A 20,643-nucleotide genomic window follows, 5' to 3' on the forward strand; every position below is an offset into this window, starting at 1 on the left:
ACTAGGGCCTCGCAAGTGGCAACAGATGCCAACATTTAGGCAACTGGCTCATAGCCCTCAAAACAGCTGCTCAACTCGGTTGGTGGGGCTGTGCCAGGAGCCACGAGTGACCCCAGGGCAGGCCATGCCCACATTGATGGGTGCCGTCCTGCAGGGACTGGGCCAGGCAGGCAGAGACAGGGGCTGGTAAGAGGCTTCACTGGCACCCCCCGACCTAGCGAGGGTATGAACCACATCCAGGGTCTGTCTGGGAGATCCAGATGGGAGCAGCAGGAGATGCAGGTGAAGCATGGGTCCCCTAGGCATAGGGACCAGCCTAGGACATGGCTTAGGGAGGGACTGAGTGCCCAGGGCTAAGGTCAAATGATGGGACTTCTAGGCCCATATGCAGGGTTAGGGGTCCCAGATGGGGCTGAATGGAGCCATTAAGGCCCACAGATGCCTCCAGAGAACTGACGGGTTTCTGTCTTGGCCCTCCAGACCACACTGCCCAGTTCAGCAGAAGCATCTGGGAAGACTCAACTCAAACACAGACACACACGTTCGCATATTGCAGTCTGGAACTGGATCACTCTCCAGGGGCAGGGTTCAGCTGCCAAAACACATCCGTCTGTTGCCTCTGGAGGTGCCATGGGGTACTCAAGAGCACCACAAAGCCAGCAGGTACAATACAGACCTGTAGCCACAGCCATGTGCTGCTGTCTGGAGCAACAGCTGCGAACCAGGTGGGACACCATGAGGCACATCTGGTGCCTATGTGTAGGTGGTGAATCTCATCTTGGGTACCTTAACTCATGAATACATTTTGAGAAGCCAGTGGCACATCTGATGCAAAAAGAGCACTTCAATAAATAATAATTGTCTCACAAAACAACTGAAGACAATGTCATGCCCCAGCTGTAAGGCAGCTATGCATGCTTGCATGAAATGAAGATGTGGCCAGGATAAACCTTTTCAGGACGGCTAACAATTACACCCAAGGAGCAGCTCTTACCGCGCGGTATACATTAAGTAAAGCAGTCCACAGAAGCAGCTTCTGCTTACTCAACAACGGCAAAAAAAAAAAAAAAAAAAAAGGCTTTTCATTTTCACCTAATTCTATAAACTAGCAAGAACAGCACTTGACATTTTGCTTTATTCTGACAACACGTCATGGGCAGCTGCTTTTGTAGTAGCAACTCTATATCTCTGTGTGTACAAATACAACACATGTTGTTAATGGTTTTTTAAACACCAAAATATATTTTAACTGTAGTCTGTAAAATAAAAGAAGTCTCATAGCTACATATGGAAAAGTGATGAGAGGTAAATATGCATAGACATGAAATAGAATATTCATCTCTTAGAAAAAAGAAGCAAGCACTATGAGTCATTAAAATATAGTTGGGGATAAGGGAATTGCTACTTTACTTCCTGTCAAAAAAAGAAATGTAAGATGGTGTTTGAACACCACAATAGAGATGAAATTTCAGGTAAATCCCCGATGGACTTGATATTTTCACAGCCGAGAGGAATATGCAGGAGTTGTCTTTTTTTTTTCCCTCCTCTCTGAACTTCAGGGTCGATTAAGAGGCTGAGCACACCCACAATTAGCTGTGCAGAGAGAAACGTTTAAGCCTCAAGAAATTTCTTGCAATACCCTGAAAAGCTGTGCCACATCTGACTTTATATATGTTTTGTTTGTTCCACAACTTTTGATTTAGAGGGGCAATTTTCAGTTTACAACTTAAGTGGAAGGTGAATAACAGCTGTATTCACCGCTAAAAATCTAAACGTTTTTCCTGTTGGTTTCATCTGCAGTAGCTTACTGCTTCTGACAGGGAAAGTCCTGAGGCTCTGCAAAGCCCCTGTGCTCTGTTCTCTCCAGACACGGGATGACTCAGTTTCTCCATGGTGACTCATCTGGGTAATTCAACTCTGGCTTGTCAAGTCCAAAAGGGGGTCTTATCCAGCTGTATTCAGAAAGAGATGGGAGCGGGTCACTGGGGAGTCTCAATGAGCTTTTCCTACAGATAGGTCTGCTTGGATGTATCCTTACACATAGCCTTCTGCTGAGTTTGGTACATACCCATCATCCAATCTGCTATTCAGGCAAGGAATAGCATGTCAAGATTTCAGTTTTTCAATTATCTGTTTCCTGGGTAATGAGCACTACGCTCTTTCTCTTTCCTTTCACTATGCTTTCCTGAGCTGAACTGGGAGTCCTCATTTATTACCTTTGGAGAATATTAATAAAAAGATCATTCTATACTTAAGACCAGTTGACTTCCCAAGCGTTGCAGGCTCCATAAGGTAGGGAAACAAGAAAAACAGACCATTTTCACAGCTTTCAGCTTACCAGGATCCTCAGAGCTCACGTGGCATCAGCTGCTACAAACAACTTACAAAGAGACACAGAACTGATGTGACAGTCTTCCTCAAAGCCAAATGTAGGTAGGTGAGATGGCCAGGGAACAGCCAAATCACTGCTAAGTGAGACTGCAAGAAACAAAGTGAAGTTTGGACCTTCTCTCAAACAGCCCCTGCCATAGAAAGGCCTTGTTAGGTCAGCAACCACCACAGAGAGAAACAATCCTGGAGGGAACTGCAAAAGATGCGACAGCCTCTACCAGGGGTGGTTCTGCTTGCAAGCCACCTGTGTGGCCCACATCAACAGTTTGGTGTCCCTCAGCACAAGGATCAATCACCCAGACTGTCTTTTTATTCTTTAATACCTAGAATTTAATTTTTCTTTTTCTAAAGGCTCTAGAGTTGCAGAGACAATCTTGAAAACAGGACCGAATGTAAACCAAGAAGAGATGGCTGCTTGAGTTCACAGAAGACAGCAGTTCTGCAAGGTATTAATCAGTAAGCAGATAATTCAGATTTATCAAATAAATCAGATAATTCAGATAATTGTAATGCTTTGTATCTTTGTATTGCTAGTGAGCTGTAGATCATAGCATGGACAAAACTAAGAAAGTTTAAGCAACTTATTTGCTTCTGATTGGTGAACGTGGCAGAAACAGTGTTTTTGCAGCATTTCTTTGCAGCGCAACATAACTCTTCGAGAGCATGCCCAGCAGGGGCACGGTACACACACATGATTAGCTTAATGTATGTGCAAATGGTCTCTCGCATTTGGTGCGCCAGTGGACCTAGCCTAATCTGCATGTGCTACTCAAGAGAGTTCTAGTAGTTCCCTCGGCACTCGCTCCTCCCTACCCAATTCCTCCCCTGGCCCCAAGTCACATTTGCATCTGGATTTAGCATCATGCAACTCCTGCAGAATCCTTGACTGCTTATTACTGCCTCTCTGTACATCAAAGGAGGAGGAAATAAAAAGGAAGAAATGCCAAAATCCTCCTTAGCCCTTAGCAAGACTTTCAGCTGAAAATCACCATTACAGAAAATTCTTGGTAAAGGACAGAAAAAGCAAACACTTGAGACATAATTTTGCTTAAAAGCGTTTTTTTTCCTCTTTCATCTCTCTTTTTTAATGTCACTCGGAATTTTTAGCTAAAAAAATATCCCACAAAGCTCTGTTTCTTCATGGGGATGCTCCAGCTGCTCCTCCTGCACCCAGTAAGAACCTTACAGGGGCACCTTATTTCTAACAGTTACCAGCTGTGCAAACAGCTGGAATATTGACAGCAAGGATGAGCAGCAGCATAAGGACAATCAAGAAGAAAGAAATGCTCCATTGATATCCCAGCATACTTAGAAAAGAGGAGGGGGAAGAAAAGGGAACATATAACATCTCTGCCGGGTTTCAAAGCTTCTGAGTGCTTCTTCAGGCCCTTTAAAACCCCCCATCTTCCTGACCTCAAGAAATTTGAGGGAGGAACCACCCTCCTCAGAGAAACAGATTCTTTTACTTCCCATCATTGTCCTCTTCAGGGAAGAGCGAAGATCTACCCACTCAGCGGCTCCTGAAACCTCTCTCCCTTCTACACCGAGAGAGGAAAATAAAGGCTAAGTGACCATAAGATGCAAAAGAGTTAATAAGCATCCCAGTAGTCAGGATGCAGGGTTTCTCTTGGAAAGGACAGAAATGCATGTGGTAGATAAGACTGATTCAGGGCAGAAACTGCAAACGCTGACATAAGCCAATTTTTACATCGTGTAAAATGGGCGGGAGTAGTTCTCTCACCCTCCAGTGCCTTTCTGTATGAGCTCTAAACAACAGCTCGAAAGACGACAGATACCTCACTTCATACTTGCATAACAAGACTACTTTCTTGGTGGCATTAATACAGCTCATGGTGGGCATTAATTTGTACTAGAAAGCTACTATATAATTAATCGCAATTAATCACCTGCAAGCCTTTGTCTGTCCAACAAAGCAAGAAGGAATTGAGGTCAGAATTTAGGATTGCATCGGGAGTGGAATATAAACTCTTTAAGGCACCTTTGTTTTCATGTGTTGTGTTTACAACATTAAGAGGAATTGAGCGCTGCTCCCCAGTAGTGCTTCATCAGCACTGCCACCACAGCAGGCTAACAACACGCAGCAGTTTGAAACCACCCATCGGTTTATTTTGTATAAAAAGCAATCCACAAAAGCAATCCACAAAATGAAACCAAGGAAATACATCTCTTCTTTCTATGAAGGCAATTACAAAACTGCCTTTAGCCAGGGTTGGGTTCTGTTCTCAATTACGCTGTTGAAAGGGTACCGTCTCTCCGCTGATCCCAAGCGGTTCTAGCATGATGGTGTTACGTACGATTACAATATGTCCTTTTATTATGAGTGCGTTTCTTATCATTTGAAAATAGCAGAACAAAATCTTCCACCCCCCCAAAAAAAATATCTTTTTACCTGTTACCCTGTAACGCCTTCTTCAAAACCAGCATGTTCAAATACGCGGCATTCTTCTTAAGACACCATTAAAGAAACTAAAAAAGTAACTGACCTCTTGCCGTTTGAAATTTTGAACATATTCTTCAAACTGTTCATCTTTCGTTTCATCTGCTTTTCCTAGTTTTTGAAGTACCTGCGTTGAAAATAAAAAGGAATAACTTAATATTTATGTCACAAAACACAGACAGTGCTACTTTCAACGCTTCTGTAGAGCATGCAGCACCACATGCGCGAGTGTTGCATACACTACTGTTTACGAAGTTCACACAGGAAACCATTTTGTCAAAATAAAAAAGGATAAAAGCAGGAGTATGGCGTGTGTACGTGTGTGTGGAAATACACTTCAAACCGTGGAGTCCTTGGCGGGGGTGTGGTTTTTTTTAATGAAGCAACTTTTCTTTTAGCAAAGAATACCAGGGTTTCAAAGCAAGGAAGAATGAGAGAAATTTGCTAGTACTGCAAGTTGTCCTCCCATTCAGACAGAGAAAAAAAAAATCAAATTGCGTTAGGTTTTTCTTCTGTTTATGGCTCATTACATCGAATGGTATTAATATTATCCTTATCTGCATGATTTTCAACATAAATCATAGAGAATAAAGAACTGTAAGGCTGCATGAGAAATTGTTACAGCTGATGCCTATTTAAAACTTCTATTAATGTTCATATTTGCTTCCCTCATTAATTCAGCAGTGAATTGTCATCCACTAGACAATAAATATACTGCCATATGTCAGCAGTAAGGGCTATTCATGGGATCGCCACCTCAACAGTAATTTGACACAGCTACACTTTACACAGTATTTAACTATAATAAATAATATAAAATAATAAACTATAATAATGGCACTATCTATTCAATTTAATATTGAAAACTTATACATAGCTGCAAATAGGCTTCAACCTTCTTGTCAAGCAACCCCCAAATACTCGTAGAGCACTTGCCTGCAGCAGGATGAACCACCTCACACGGTGATGTTCAGATTGCTCTCCCATGACAAATGGACCAAACTTTCCATTTTCACAGGAAAAAAAACCCAACCCAAACAAATGGGAAAAAACCCCTACAAAATAGAAACAGTAGCAATGAACTCATACTATGAATAAACATACAAACCTACCTACCATATTATCACTTATTCTTCTCAAAACAAAGACCGTACAGCTCCAGTCCTGGCATATTCTCCCTCTGATTGCCTGCCTCTCCCAACCCCAGCCAGCCCCACACCATAAAACCGGGCTGCACAAAGGTGGGTGAGCATTGCCACCGTGGAAACTGGGGGTCAAGATGATCATGAAAGTGATGCGATGCTACCTGTGGACCTGGCATGTGGAACTTCAAGGAAGTTTTGACATATTTGCAGCAGAAAGACAGAAAGAATGACATCAGAGAGGAAAAGGAGACAAAGACCAGCCTTTTGCTGCTGATAGCTATGTTTCAGCTTTTTGTTTCCCAGGCTCATTTGGGCATTTCGTGTTGCTTTTAAGCCTGCTGACTAGTCCCAAAGACCTCATACACTCTCATCACCAACGTTCTCATAAAATATTTAAAAGTATCACAGATGGTTTTACAGAGGAATCATTTAATTTAACATTTCAAATCATCACAGACCTACACATTGCTCCTTGTCACCAATGAGCCAAACAGTCTGCCCCCAACAGCGGCACGACTTTGATCCACACCAGGCGTCTCTCTGAAAAATCCAACATTTCCTTTTCAAAGAGGTGGCTGCCAGGTAAGCCTCCTGACCAGAGCAATACATTCAAATCATGTTCGCAGGAACAAGGAGCAGGCACGTTAACTGTAGCGTGAGCCATTCACAACATAGGTAACAAACCGTGGCAAGAAAGGTTGTCATGATAAACTCTTTCCCGAAATATCAATGGCACACATCCATGTCTCCAGACGTGCACTCAGGCCCAACAATGCAAGGCTCAGAAGGGAATAACATACCTCTCGTGGCACCTGCCTCCCATGGTTTGGGGTTTTTTTTAATCCTATCTCCAATTTTGAATTTCTGTAAAGGTATTGAGCTGAACTGAGACTAAAATGCAGTGTTAGAACTTGGCCTCTGCAAACACCAACCTTAATCTTAATCCAGGGTTACACTAAATAACCATTAAATAACATAGTTTCCCAATTTTCCTAATCCTAACCCAAGCCGGAACTACAGATACGCCACATGGTTGGAACTAGAAGTTCCAAGCCACAGGCTTGGCATCAGCTGAAGATACTTGTCCTCAAGGGAGTCCTGCAGCCCATGTCCTACACACAGATAACTGGGGTTCACTCACTCTTTTCCTAAAGACAATCCTAATCCCATCCCCACAATTCTCTATAGAGACAGTGCAGCAGACTGGGGCTAGAATAAACTATTCCTCACAGGTCCCTTTAGATCCCATCCATATAGCCCCATGGAGCACTGAACACGTAGCTCAGCCTTTTACAACCAACCTAATTGTAACCACAACTTTATCACTGGTAGTCTAAACAGAGAGATGACCAGACTGAAGGTAAGCCTTAGAAACCAATCTACCTTTCAGCACTTATCTGTGAACTTCTTTTTCAAGGTGGAAGTTTCTTGTCAACAGAAGTCTATAGTTTGTAGTTCATTTTTGCTCAGTTTGGTCACCACCCATACCATAGGGTGTCTTTGGGGTAGGGTTAAGGCCAGATGAAGGTTTGTCTGCAGTGCACACGCGTTCCTCTGACTCCAACCCCTCTTGTAGACAGGCTGAAATAAATTTTAGACACATTGTTCATCCTGTTATATAGAGTACCTGGGTCAAGATTAGAATCGGGGTCTGGTTTAGAGCTAGGGTTAGGAAAAAGTAAGTAGACAGCCTATGCGCATTAGGTTTAGATACTGGTGAAGAGAAAATAGACTGAAAACACCAGGTTACTGGAAAGCATCTTACGGCCCTAAAAGGTAAAATGAAGGCTGTGTGCAGGAGCAGCAAAGTGCCTAACCTCCCCCTTAAGCCTCAGTTCAACCACCCTTCTAGACAGGGATTAGATTTAGTAACAGGAATAGCTCAGTTTATTGCTGGCCCCTGAGGACAGGAGAAGGGTAGATAGACAGTGTTTTACAAAAGCCTTGGAGTGCTCTACAACATGCCAAAGTAAGGAGATCTGGAGAGATAAATGGCTAGTATTTTATTTTAGGTCCATGTGGTAAGTAACCCATATTGTGGATTTGGATTCAGGCATTAGAAAAAGGAAGAGCAGAGGAACGTTCAGCTGTTGCTGAATGTTCAGTGGTGTGTAGGGCTCAAACGAGGCCTGGACTCAGAGAAGGCAGGTGGCTAGCATTTTATTTTCTTAGCACGCCCATACAGAGAAATAATGTTTGGGGTTAGGGTTAAGAACATTTATCAACGTGTACGGACAGCCTGTACCATTTAAAATAAAATAATTTTTAAAACTAAAGAAATAGACATGAACTAAATCTCAATAAATGTTCTACAGTCAAGTATTCTGTAGTCTTGCAAAGACTGTACAAAATAGCTGGCAAACATGATCACTCTATCCAAAAAATAAATAGGTAAAAAGCTACTTCATTTCATATAATTAGACTAAATCAGCTACCAGTAAGTCTTCTCTTAAAATGCCATAAAAAGACCCAAAAAATCCCCCCAAAAACGAGACAGAATTTGAAGCAGCTGCTTTATTTTTTTCTTCATTTAACTGTGGTCTCCAAACGTGATACTGTACAATTTGCTTAATGCACTGAATTACGTTAAGGATCTAAAATGAATATCAGTGTTGACCCAGCATGTCACTAAGAATACATTAACTAAATAATTAAGTCCAAGTAGCACCGAGAATGAAGTAAAAGCTAAATTTGATTTGATGGTAAACCTAGATGCTGTGGAGTGAATATTACGTAGAAAGAAATTATCTCGCAATGTGGTACTGAGGTAAATACATGACAGAATCTACACAAACACATAAAATCTGAGTAAGGACATCAAGCATGTCTGATATCATTCATAAATGTCAGCAAGAGCACACATTGAGATACAAAATGCAAGAATATTTCCATTTGGGGATATTGCACTTTCAGTAAACCTTTTGGAAGACAGAAGACTAAACAGTTCCCCTTTAAAGCCTTCTAAGTGCCTTCATTTACCAAATAATACGTTTCAGTTCTATGAGCATCTGAAGCGTTAGGAAGAAAAAGTCACTAATTTGCTGATCTTGAATTAAAATGATCTATTTTACAATGACTGTGATGTGTTGTTAAGTGTCTGCAACATGCCAAAGGAAGGAAACTAATATAATTGAAAAAATTACAGATGAGCTTGAGTAAGCTTGATTACATTGAAAACTCATGTCTTGCGGCAAGGATGACAGTGTTATAATAACAGCTTCTGAGACTACCACCCTGACAGGTCTATGCATCCTCCCTTAAAAAAGTTTCCAAGACTATGGCAATTCAAGGAAAGAAAATAAATAAAAATATTTAAAAAAAAAAGAAGACAAAAAAAAAGAAACTGATTCTCTGATGTAAACTGTGGCCACGCAGGAGCTGCTTTAAGAGCAGCTGAGTTCCCTGCACAGCAGCAGCATGGACAGGAGTTGGCAGTAACCTCACCAGACATCCCAACACGCATCACCCCCAGTCACGCATCAGTATTCTTAAAGAACAACCAACATGTTCAAAAGCACTCAGGGCACGAAGACGTGTCTGCTCAGACAGCATTACCCAGGACAAGACTTAATCATAAATTCCCAGGACTGTTAAAACAATGAAAAAACTAAGCTAATCTAATTCGCCTCAAGTAGCACTATTTAAGGATATTGCAGAACAATACCAGTATGAAAAGCAAGACAAACACTTGCGAGATTCCAAAACCGTTGTCATGGTCTCACTGCCCAAAATCTTTTGAGAATAGCAAAGTGCTCCGGTTGTCAACAGATGCAAACTCATGCATTTACAACACTGTTCCACAACACTTTTTTTCTAATACCATACACTTCCACAACCTGTAAAAGAAATACTAAAGCTGCATATGTGCAGCTTTCCAAAGGAGTTTCAGGATGGTACTTCTGGGCAGAAACTGGTCAAAATGAAAGCAGACCATTCAGGAGAAATAATTTTAGAGTTATCTATGTGCAAAACCATCATAAGGATTTCAGCAAATGCTCACAAAACTGAAAGTATTTGGTTGATAGAAAATATAAGCTTTGAAAGACGCTTCTTATGATGCACAACAAGAATGCTTATCTGAGGTGAAAAAAAGAAACACAATGGGAAAAGCTGGAAGTAAACGTGACTGTATTTCAGCTTACCCAACTACAAAATAGTACCTGACAACTCATACAGCAAACATCTAATGACTCTAAGCTTAACACAGCCTGACAGTAATTCCAGACAGACCAAAAACTCCACCTCAAAAACCTCCCCCACCCCAAACACAGCCCTCCCCCTGAAAAAACCACACAGGCACTGCCAAATTTAAAAAGACAATTTTTTTCATGTGATGGGATGCTATACAAAGCATCCAACACCACAAAACCATGTGTCCAATTAGAAAAGTTTTGTGTCCAATTAGAAAAGTTTCGCGTGATCCATGATCCCAGATGGTATTTGAGAAGTGCAGGAACAAAGTTTAAGAAACCCTGTTTGTCCCAGATATAACAGCTAGCTTAGAAGACAACACATCAAAGTATGAAGCCTGGAACAGAACTAATTCCAAAACATATCTAGTGACTCTCACTCAAGCGTGAGAGCAGGGTGCGAAACCCAAGAAACAGAACAAATACTCAAGACTCACTGAAGCCACTCAAGATTCCCACCTCCTCACCATTAGCATGTGGGTAGTTGAAGTGAAACCAGAGGAAGAATCATTGCAAGATGCTACTTGGTTGTTCCCCTGCAAAGGGAGGCAGGAAGAGACAGTGAACTGGATTACAGATACGCAAGTGTAAAGCTGACGGAACTACTTGTTTAGTCCAACTAATAAAAAGTCTCCCTTCCAAAGAGGTAACATTCATATCTAACTACTCAAGATCTACTCGGGTGGCACTTAAAAACAAAACAGAAATAAACCTTTTTTTTACCACGATGTCAGAGTCTACAGTTTATCCTGCCTCCATTTCACGCCAGCACTGAAATCTCAAAATTTGGTCAAAAAAAGATGGGCAGAGAGGTATTTTTCAATATTGTTACATGGTAGGATTAAAACATGCACAATGTATTTCATAAAAATTAGATGGAATTTCCTAATTAGAAAAATAATAAATAAAAGGGTCTTTAAAAACCTGTTAATTTTTTTCTCTAGTGCTGTTCTTTGTTTTCTCTTTGAGTTTTGTGAGTTTTCTTGAACAAAGTTATAATTGTATATGAGCAACAAGCGTTCAAAAAAATATAAAGTCCACAAAATTTTTGGTACTGTATTAATTTCTGCAGAAATTAATTTACATAGAATATGACCTAAAGTCTCAGGGTATGTGTGCAAAGCAATTGTTACTATCATCGTTAGGGAAAGTGACTCATGGGGTAAACAAGGTGGGGTTTGTTTAGGGTTTTTTTCAGTTTTTTTGCTCCAAGAATTTCCATTTGAGAGTGCTGGAGTAAGTTTCGGACTAAACAGAGCAAAAGATCAACATTCTTCGGCTTTCATGCTAATAAGTTAGGCAGCTGAGCACCTTAGGGAAAAAGGCACAGTATTTAACACTTTCTTTTTAGGGTTAAAGCCTTGGTTTTCCAAACAAGCTCAGTTTTTTGGCCCAGACAGAGACCATACCATATTTAACATTCTTAGGATTTTGTAAAGTAAGTAGTTCAGCAACCAGAACATACCCAATTAGTATAAGTTACCATTTTATCATGAACTTAAGATACATGCCTGAAATAGCACAGTGTATTGCTCAGTTTCAATTCTGCTATGAATATTTTGATCCCAACATAGAATCACAGAATGGTAGGGGTTGGAAGGGACCTCTGGAGATCATCTAGTCCAACCCCCCTGCCAGAGCAGGGTCACCTTAGAGCAGGTTACACAGGAACGCGTCCAGGCGGGTTTTGAATGTCTCCAGAGTTGGAGACTCCACCACCTCTCTGGGCAGCCTGTTCCAGTGCTCTGCCACCCTCAAAGGAAAGAAGTTTAGTTCATGTTTAGGTGGAACTTCCTATGCTCAAGTTTGTGCCCATTACCTCTTGTCCTGTTGCCAGGCACCACTGAAAAGAGCCTGGCCCCATCCTCCTGACACCCACCCTTGAAGTATTTATAAGCATTGAGAAGATACCCCCTCAGTCATCTTTCTTCCAGACTGAAAAGACCCAAGTCCCTCAGCCTTTCTTCATAAGAGAGGTGTTCCAGTCCCCTCATCATCGTGGTAGCCTTTTGCTGTACCCTCTCCAGCAGTTCCCTGTCCCTCTTGAACCGGGGAGCCCAGAACTGGACACAGTACTCCAGATGCGGCCACACCAGGGCAGAGTAGAGGGGGAGGATGACCTCCTTCGACCTGCTGGCCACACTCTTCTTGATGCACCCCAGGATGCCATTGGCCTTTTTGGCCACAAGGGTCCAATGTAACAGGCTCAAATGCTCCTCTTTTCCAAGAGGTGGACTGAATTGCATACTTTCCACTCTATACAGCCTATACACTTTCCAAGAACTCAGGCTTGTCTTTGTGCTGCTGCTGCTGCTACTGCTATTCCACCAATGTGCTCCTGCAGAAACAACAGCTGACAGTGACAAATGTTTGCCCAAGCCTCCAGTCTCATTAATATCTGCTGGAGGGTTGTGGAAAAAAAATTCCTGTGTCATTGACAGGCTCTCAAAAGCCTGAAAATCTGTTTAAAACAGGATACTGAATATTTTACTAAGAAGGCTATAGAAGATGCAGAAAGACACTACAATAAAGCTCTTCACTGCTAAGCAATTGCTTCGTGTGGTGCCGGTTTATCACAGAACCACTCCAGGCATCCCAAGGACTGCAGCTGGCCACCAGGCAGACAAGGGAGCTGAATCAAGAAGGGTGATGCTCTGACCTGATTTTTAACTCTCAAGGGTGCATAAAACACAGAGATTATAATTTAAGGAAATATGCTTTAAATCATTAGGGAGCAAATAACAACTCTCCAACCCACAACACACACTACTTTTTTTAGAGAAAGAATTTCTGTGGAGATAGCCAATAACTTTACAAGAGCTCAATCAGACACAGAAGGAGAAAGAAGACTTGCAAGAAACACCTATGCTGTCACTCTCCTCTGACCACTCTCTCTTCTTCCTCATCTGCAGCAGAATCTGAAATCTGGATTGTTTCCGTTACTGATTACTATCTTAAGAAATGACTAAATTTAGCTCAGGTTTCCAGACCAACGTTAGGTGATCTGTAGTTACCACCTCTTTTTTTTATTGTGCACACTTGCAGTATTAATGATATAGAGAACTCCTGAGCATTCAGTAAATTACAGCCAATCTTCATTATCATGTAATGTATCTTCTATCTCTATTATCGTGCCAGTATTTGTTCCCCAGCCTACCACTTAGGTCTTCTCGTAAACTCGGCAAAATAATCCTCATTTTCCCACCATTTACAGTGGAATTTCATTGCTGAAGTTTGACACGGTGGATCACATACTAGGAGAAAGGCCATCATGGTAAACTGCAATTTGGGAGTGTACCATTTGGTGGAGGACTGCAACTCCCCAACGGCTATACTAATATATGACAGAGGCAATTCCTGCTGTACAGGGTCACAAAGCGAAAGGGACATCATATTCTGAACTGCATTAATGCATGGCCCAAGCAATGGAAGAGGGCAGCTTCTAGGTACCAGGCACTCTCTGGTATGGAAGAGCAGAAAAATGACTCTACAGGTCAGACTAACTGTCCATATAATCTACCAACCTCTCTCTATCCCTTCCCAAAGAAGATGCCTAGGGAAGACACCTAACAAGTGTACAGTGACAGTCCTGCAGAACCCTCTCCCAACTCCTAACAAACTGCATTTCAATGAATTCCTGACGTGGCCTCTTTACATTTTATAGCCCTGATGGATTTTCTTTATTGATGGATTGTCCTGCTGCATGTGAAGCTCTGGAAAAGTATTTGCTGTTGCAAGAAGCATGAAGGTTCACTTTTCTCATGGCTGCTTTTCTTAATTTTTTGTCAGCTTTTGCTTGCTGGTGCTTTGAGTATTGGAAAATACCATGATGCATGGGAACAGTTCACTAACAAATGAGAAGAGTACTGAATAATACCCAGACAAGCATAAAATACTATGATAAGACATGTTCTCTTAATCAAAATTGAAAAAGGGAAATGTGGTCTTTCTACACAGCGAAATGACAAATGTGAACATTATGCTACGCGAGATGATTACAATAACCTCTCTGCAAATTACAGAATCTAATTGTATGTCATTGCCCAGATGATTTAAAAATGCTCTAGAGAGATCCACAAAATAAACAAGATTATGATTCCTCTCAGAATGAAGCCACAGACTTCTACTTTAGTCCTTGGTCATTCGGTTAAAACCAGAAAGTACTTTACAGAGAGCACTGACTCACACTTCACAGGGCACCACAATGCATTGACCATTCTTCACGCTTTCCTTGTAGCATCCGGAAAATTTGGTCTACTGGAAGTAGGCACCCTTGCAAAATTTAACGTAATAGTTGCTGGCTATCGTTCTGCATAAGAGAGATCCTGAGAGGTCCAGCAGTAAAGCTTAGCTGGGCAGTAGGAATTCAAGGAGACTGAAGTATGAAGCTTTGGAGTTTGCAAGGCTTTGCTTTGCTGGTGAGAAGGGAAGGGATATGTCCTGGTTTGACAATGTACTGCTAGGGACTTCTCCTGCTTGTCTCTGGGGACATTCACAGGGTTTAATGCTATGGGGCTCTCCCACATGGTAAGGTGGTTCATCAGACACTCTCCGCGTGTATTCTGAAAGCTGCTTATTCCCAGTGGACGTGAAAGCCTGGCCCAGATTCAAAGACTGCCATGCACATCAAAAAATAAACTATGGAGAGGCAAGCTGTTAGACCAGCTTTCCCCTTGGCTGTATGACTAGCCTGTGCAATCGAGGACAGCAGCCGGGTAGAATTGCTGGAATGGTGCATGGCAGGCAATTTTCTTGGGACGTGGCTTAAAGAGGAAAACAATGGAAAGAAACAAGAAACAACACAGACCAAGCTTAGATGTAGAGAAAAAACACTCAAACAAACAAATAATCAACGAATGAGAAATCAAAGAAAGAATTAAGAGGAAGAAAAACCATTAAGAAAGAAAACAAAGCTAAAAGCAAAGAATCAACTTTAAGAAACTGTGGGTTTGATTCATTTGTCTTCCTGTAGGCATCTCAGATGGCACACGATGTCTCAAACATCTCTGTGCAGGTGGCAAACATGACACGGGACCTATGGAAGTGTCTTCTGGAATAGCAGCTTGAGGCGAGGCAGGATACAACTCAAGCAGCCTATGTGTGGGCAGCTGAATTGAGCTATTAATATCACAGCAACATCTACAAGCCTCAAACTTCTGAGTATTCTTTTTCTTCACAAAATCTCTTAATGCAATAATAGTTCTTTCCTTGCTCACTTTACCATTGGGGAAACAAGGTACAGGAAAGGCAAGTAACTTCTACACCAAGTTCAGAGGAAGTTAATCACAAGCTGGGTACCAAATCTGATTATTTCAGACAAGTATCTTAATGTCTGGGCTATCCTCCTGTGAAAAGGAGATTCATATTACAGAAATCTGCTGTGTTCAGATGATCCGCATCAGAGCTATACAGAAGAGGATGAGTGCTACGCAGAAGAGGAAGAGTAGAGTGAACAAAAAGGCATCCTCAAGAACTGGAAAGACAATCTATTTGACCTTCTCTGGCTATTGTTGCTCTCACACTGCTTGAAAAGATTGATCACTTCTTTTGGTTGAACAAGAGCTAAATTTAACTGCCTGCACAATTAGCAATAATATCCTTGGCTGAATTTCTGTGCCCTTTACTGTATCCCAAATAAATCAAAAAGCTACTCTGCTGAATTAATCAAAAATCCCATCAGTTGCTGTTGCTTCTGCCTATACTTAACTTACTCATCTAGTTGAAAAGCATCTGGATATCTTTCTAATAGTGACCAGAGCATCTCAAACTTGTAGAAACTGGCTGTGCACGCAGGCTCGCTTACACTCTCCTCATCACTTTATTTCCTTCCTTCTTACCAGTTTCTCCACTTTCCTATGCCCCTCTACACTTTCAGTTGAGCAGACACTCTCCTTAATACTGTTCCCTCCAAAAAATAACAACGGAAGAAATACTGCCCTGATAACGTTTCACTCTATTCGTGTGACAACTTCATTTATCCGATCTTCTGTTCCCTTCCGGCCCTACTTGGGATACAAGATTTTCAAAGTAGAGACCATCTGATGCTTTACCCACGTAGAGCACCAAAGATAAGGGACCACTATCTTGATTTGTTTGAAGATCCTACCAAAAAGCCACGATTTGTAATAATTTATCTTCTGATGTTTACATTCACCCAGTGACCAGCTAGTTCTTTTGCTGTTTACTTGATAATCCTAGTCCTTACAAACTAGGAAAAAAAGGCTAAAGCAGCTAGTTGAAAAACCTTTTTCACCATATTTTCAATGCATAAAAAGTTGTACAGAACTAACTGTAACATAATTACCATTCACAAAACTTTAATTATTCAAATTAGATTTGGATAATTATAAAAAAATTGAGGAGATTGCCTACATAGATCTTTTTTCAAAACTAAGTTCTGAGATCTTGTAAATAGAAAATTAAAATCAACTTTCATCAACAATGACATTTAGCACAAAAATCTTTTAAGCTGGAAGCAGCCACAATGCAATAAACAAATCTGTCTCCTGTACAGAAGGGCCACCAAAGCTTATCCTTGCACAAGGAAACTAATATAATTTATCCTACCAAAGTCTTCAGCAGTGATACCTGACAGGCAATCTGTCAACACTAAATTAATGAAGTTTTTCTGGGCAAACAAGAGAGATATCAAATACAAAATTGTAATTTATCTGTGGCTACCATAGTTTTGCTTTCTTAATTATACATTTAAATCCTACATGGAAAAAGACAACTTTGTCCATTGCAAACTGTGTCTCGATTTTTCACAAGTAGTATGTGATGTTCTTTCTGTCTGCTGGGAGTCAAATAAAAAATAATCAAGCAAAAAGCTTTCCAGTCACAAGGCCAAAATAAAGAGCACGTTCAATATAAAGGACCTTGAATTTAAAATGCAGATGCATTCTCCCACTGTCTAGCTCCACAGGATATATATAGCAGACTGTTGTTTACTTTATTTAGCTCTGATGATATGCTTTCAGTGAATCAAAGAACTTAAGGAAACCAGGCTTTCGCTTTAAGTAGTGATGCTTTTCAGGCTATTTACCCTTATTCACAGTGTGGTACATGATTTTTCTGTACTCAGATCCGCGATCCAGTGACAATATTTCCAATTGGTCTTGATTAAACTCAAACTGAACTAATTTATAATAAAAGAAATAGATTTGGGCACTAAGTAGATAAAGAGTGTTAGTGGTAAAATAGAATAGTCCCCTTAGCAGAAGGATATGAAGTTGGTAAATCTGATTTGATAGCATTATAGGTATCTCTAGGCTACTTATCACAAAAGGTAATTTACAAATCAAAGTAATTTCTTCAACGTGAAGGAGGAACCAGATAAAAGCTTTCAAAAAAAAAAAATCAGAATTGCTGGGGAGAAAAAACTGATTTAAAAGAGATATTTTGATTTGACAGAATACGTTTTTCTAATGGCTGCCCGTGAGATTATAATCCACATCGTTAGACCCAAAATTACAGTTACATCAGTAACCATGCAGAGATGATGACAAGCAGAGAGTACAGTTCACCCATTCCTGACAGGGGTAATTAACAGAGCTCGCATGCTTATTGCACTGCCTCAAAGCGTTAACAGGTAAATTCACTTTCCTTCCACCTCACCATTACATCTACAAGACAGGCTACTAGTGGGTTTGTGTCTTATCAGTTTGGCTTCTACATTAATCCATATGCTCAAAGTAGCAATACAGATGCCTAATCTTGACTGCCTCCTCCAGTGACATTTCCACAGATACTCCTACTTCTTAAGAAAGGTACTGGCTGAGGCTAGAAAGAGATGCCCACATTTGGTCCAGCACACGCTGAGTTGCGGACACTGTCCACCCTGAGGCTCCTTCACGTCCTTCTCTCTGCAGACTTGGGGCGATCTTCATTACAGGACTGGTATAGTGGAGCCCCCAGGAAACAACGCCAAAAGTTTCCAGCGTGGTTTGATGGCTTGCCAAAAGAATATTTCACCACCTGTTAAGACAGTCTCGTGTCATGCCACACATAGCAACGCAGAACATGAAGATAACTTTGCAAAACATTTTCCAGATTGATGTTCATCTGTGGAGGAATTTACCGTTTCTTCATAGATTATGAATATATTGCACACTAAATATCAGCGATGTGACTGACGTGGCAACCCTTGCTGATGAGCTACTCTTCACCTTTGGGGTGCTCTAGACCTTTCTCCTCTCTCCTCATCCAGAGGAAGACAGTGACACTGACATAACACTTCCAGGTGAATTCACTCCTCTCTAGATGGAATGATAAGTAAGTTTTTTTCAAAATGTTGAGGAAATCATCTCCCAACAGTTTGAAAAATTAGATAGAGCATATACACGTGGTTCAACTAATTTAACCACTCATGAAATCTTTGAAGCCACCCAGGTCTGGTTTTGCTTTTTAAAAATAGCTTTTTAAAAAATTTATTGATCCACAAGAGATTTATTTCTGACTTATTGCAAGAATTTATGAAGGCATAATCTCGTTACAATCACAAATTCTCCAAGCCCATCTCTATAAAGGAATTATTAAACCAGCATAGTATGGCTGGCATTATGTGCTAGTCAGATATTTCTGAAGAAAGTTATGAGTTTTCCTTCTCATTGCTTTTTAGAATGATTCAGCATTTTTGCATTACTGAAGGTCAAACAGTACCTCACAACACTAAAGTATTCTAAAGCTGCTCAGCTAACATCGCATATTTTTACTTTTCTCGTTAATTGCTGCTAAGGATAAGCTTGCCTGTTCTTGGGAGTTTATGTGCACCATTTCTTCACGCTCACCCCAGGTCGTGGCCTCTTAGTTACTGAAGAAATTATTTAGAAGTCATTTCAAAAGCAAGGAAAAACCAATCACAGTCATTCAGGCACCCGGGGTGGGGGGAAGAAGACAAACAAAACAGGACTTTAGGATGGCAGGGAAAAAAACTCTGAACTGAAGGACTATCAGCAGTGGTAGTGTCAGTGCTCCAGCTTTGACACCTAGATTTTGCATGCGATGCTGCAGGCAAATAGGGCTTCATCCTCTTCCATAGGGCCTGGGGATGAGACTCCAGAATTAGCCCTTTCTGAACGCAGGTCAGAGCTGCTGAACGTGGCAACAGATGTGGCATGGCTCAGATCAGCAGAGCACAGGTAGGGTCCGCTTTTCAGGGAAGTCCCTTCTTTGCCAAGCAAACAGCAGTCCCATTCTACTCAATGTGCTTCTGTAAAAACACCACGTTTATGAGCTCTCTAACGGTCACAGTTTCCAGGCAAAAAGGTGTCTGGAAAAGGAGCCTATGTGCTGATGCTGGAAAAAAAAACTGGCATGCAAGCACTGCTTTACTGTGAGAGATGCCGTGTTCTTCTGGGTCGCTGCTCATCTGGAGTCACATTCTGTCACCGTTCAATGGTCCTTACATAGACAAACACCAAAGCAGAGGAATGTACCACAGTGAGAGCACAATTAACAAGGAGAAAGGGTTCAGGATCTGGACAAAGGCCATTTTCAATAAAGAGAGAGGTTTAAGACAGGTAAGAAAAAATATCACAAACTCTGTAAGCGTCAGGAAATTTAGAGAATAGCACTCACAGCATTGAGACACAATATAATAACAGTGAGATGCGGTGGCCTTATGCCTAGTCACCAAGGCATGCTGCAGAAGCCACAAAGACAAGCTAGAGTGACCTTCATCAGCCAGTCCTATGCTGTGAGGCTTCTGAAGCTCTTTCGAAGCAAACTGTGCACTGAGGCTGAAGCCACGCTTCTGCCAACAGCTCAACAGACACCTTCATCATCACAGGTAAGACAGAAGGAACTTCTTCCACAGTAAACAGGCACAGGCTACCTACTACTGAAGATCACTGGGAATACAGTACACAGCTGAATTCAGCTTGTACAATTGGATAGAAGATGGCACCAAGTTAACAGTCTTTCACACTTGAAGTGTCCTGGAACATCACAGGACAGTGGTAAACAACTCTGGTCTTTCTTTTGCAGATCAGCTGGGCTGGTGTCCTCCATCCAGTGGCAAAGGCGGAAAAACTGATCACCATTCTCCTTAAAATACTTTTTTTTCTTTTCCCAATATATTGGAAAACTTATAATTCCTACTCTTATCTACATTGAGCAAATACCATGACTTCAACTTGTGGTCAAGTTTTCTAATGTTCCACTATTCTCTTGGCTTTTCTCCAGACTCTCTCCAACTTGTAGGTAACTTTCTTCTTTAGTTATATCTAAATTAGATATATACTTTCTTTAAATTACTCCAGGTCCTTGTATTCCCTTTGATTTTCCCATTTTTTCAATGGCGTAGAAAATCAGTCATATGTAGGAAAATAATTAGAAAAACACCTTATGTATTTTAAAATCAGTGGTAGAAAGAAATACGTTAAGCACTGAAAATCAGCTTACATGTGAAAATGGATCTGAAAATGGTGTTGAAATGAAAAAGCAGCAAAGGCGATTA

General features: G+C 41.1%; 1 protein-coding gene across 3 annotated transcripts in view; it reads right to left on the reverse strand.

The window, feature by feature from the left end:
• The window catches only part of AMPH (amphiphysin), a 123,938-nt gene that overhangs the window by 61,603 nt on the left and 41,692 nt on the right, over nt 1-20,643 (reverse strand). For all 3 annotated transcript variants that reach the window (XM_063325579.1, XM_063325578.1, XM_063325577.1), the window contains exon 2: nt 4,896-4,976. In XM_063325579.1, the coding sequence (XP_063181649.1) occupies nt 4,896-4,976 (81 nt within the window). The remainder of the gene's footprint in view (nt 1-4,895; nt 4,977-20,643) is intronic.

This window comes from Chroicocephalus ridibundus, chromosome 2, assembly GCF_963924245.1.
Source record: "Chroicocephalus ridibundus chromosome 2, bChrRid1.1, whole genome shotgun sequence".
Classification (NCBI taxonomy): Eukaryota; Metazoa; Chordata; class Aves; order Charadriiformes; family Laridae; genus Chroicocephalus; species Chroicocephalus ridibundus.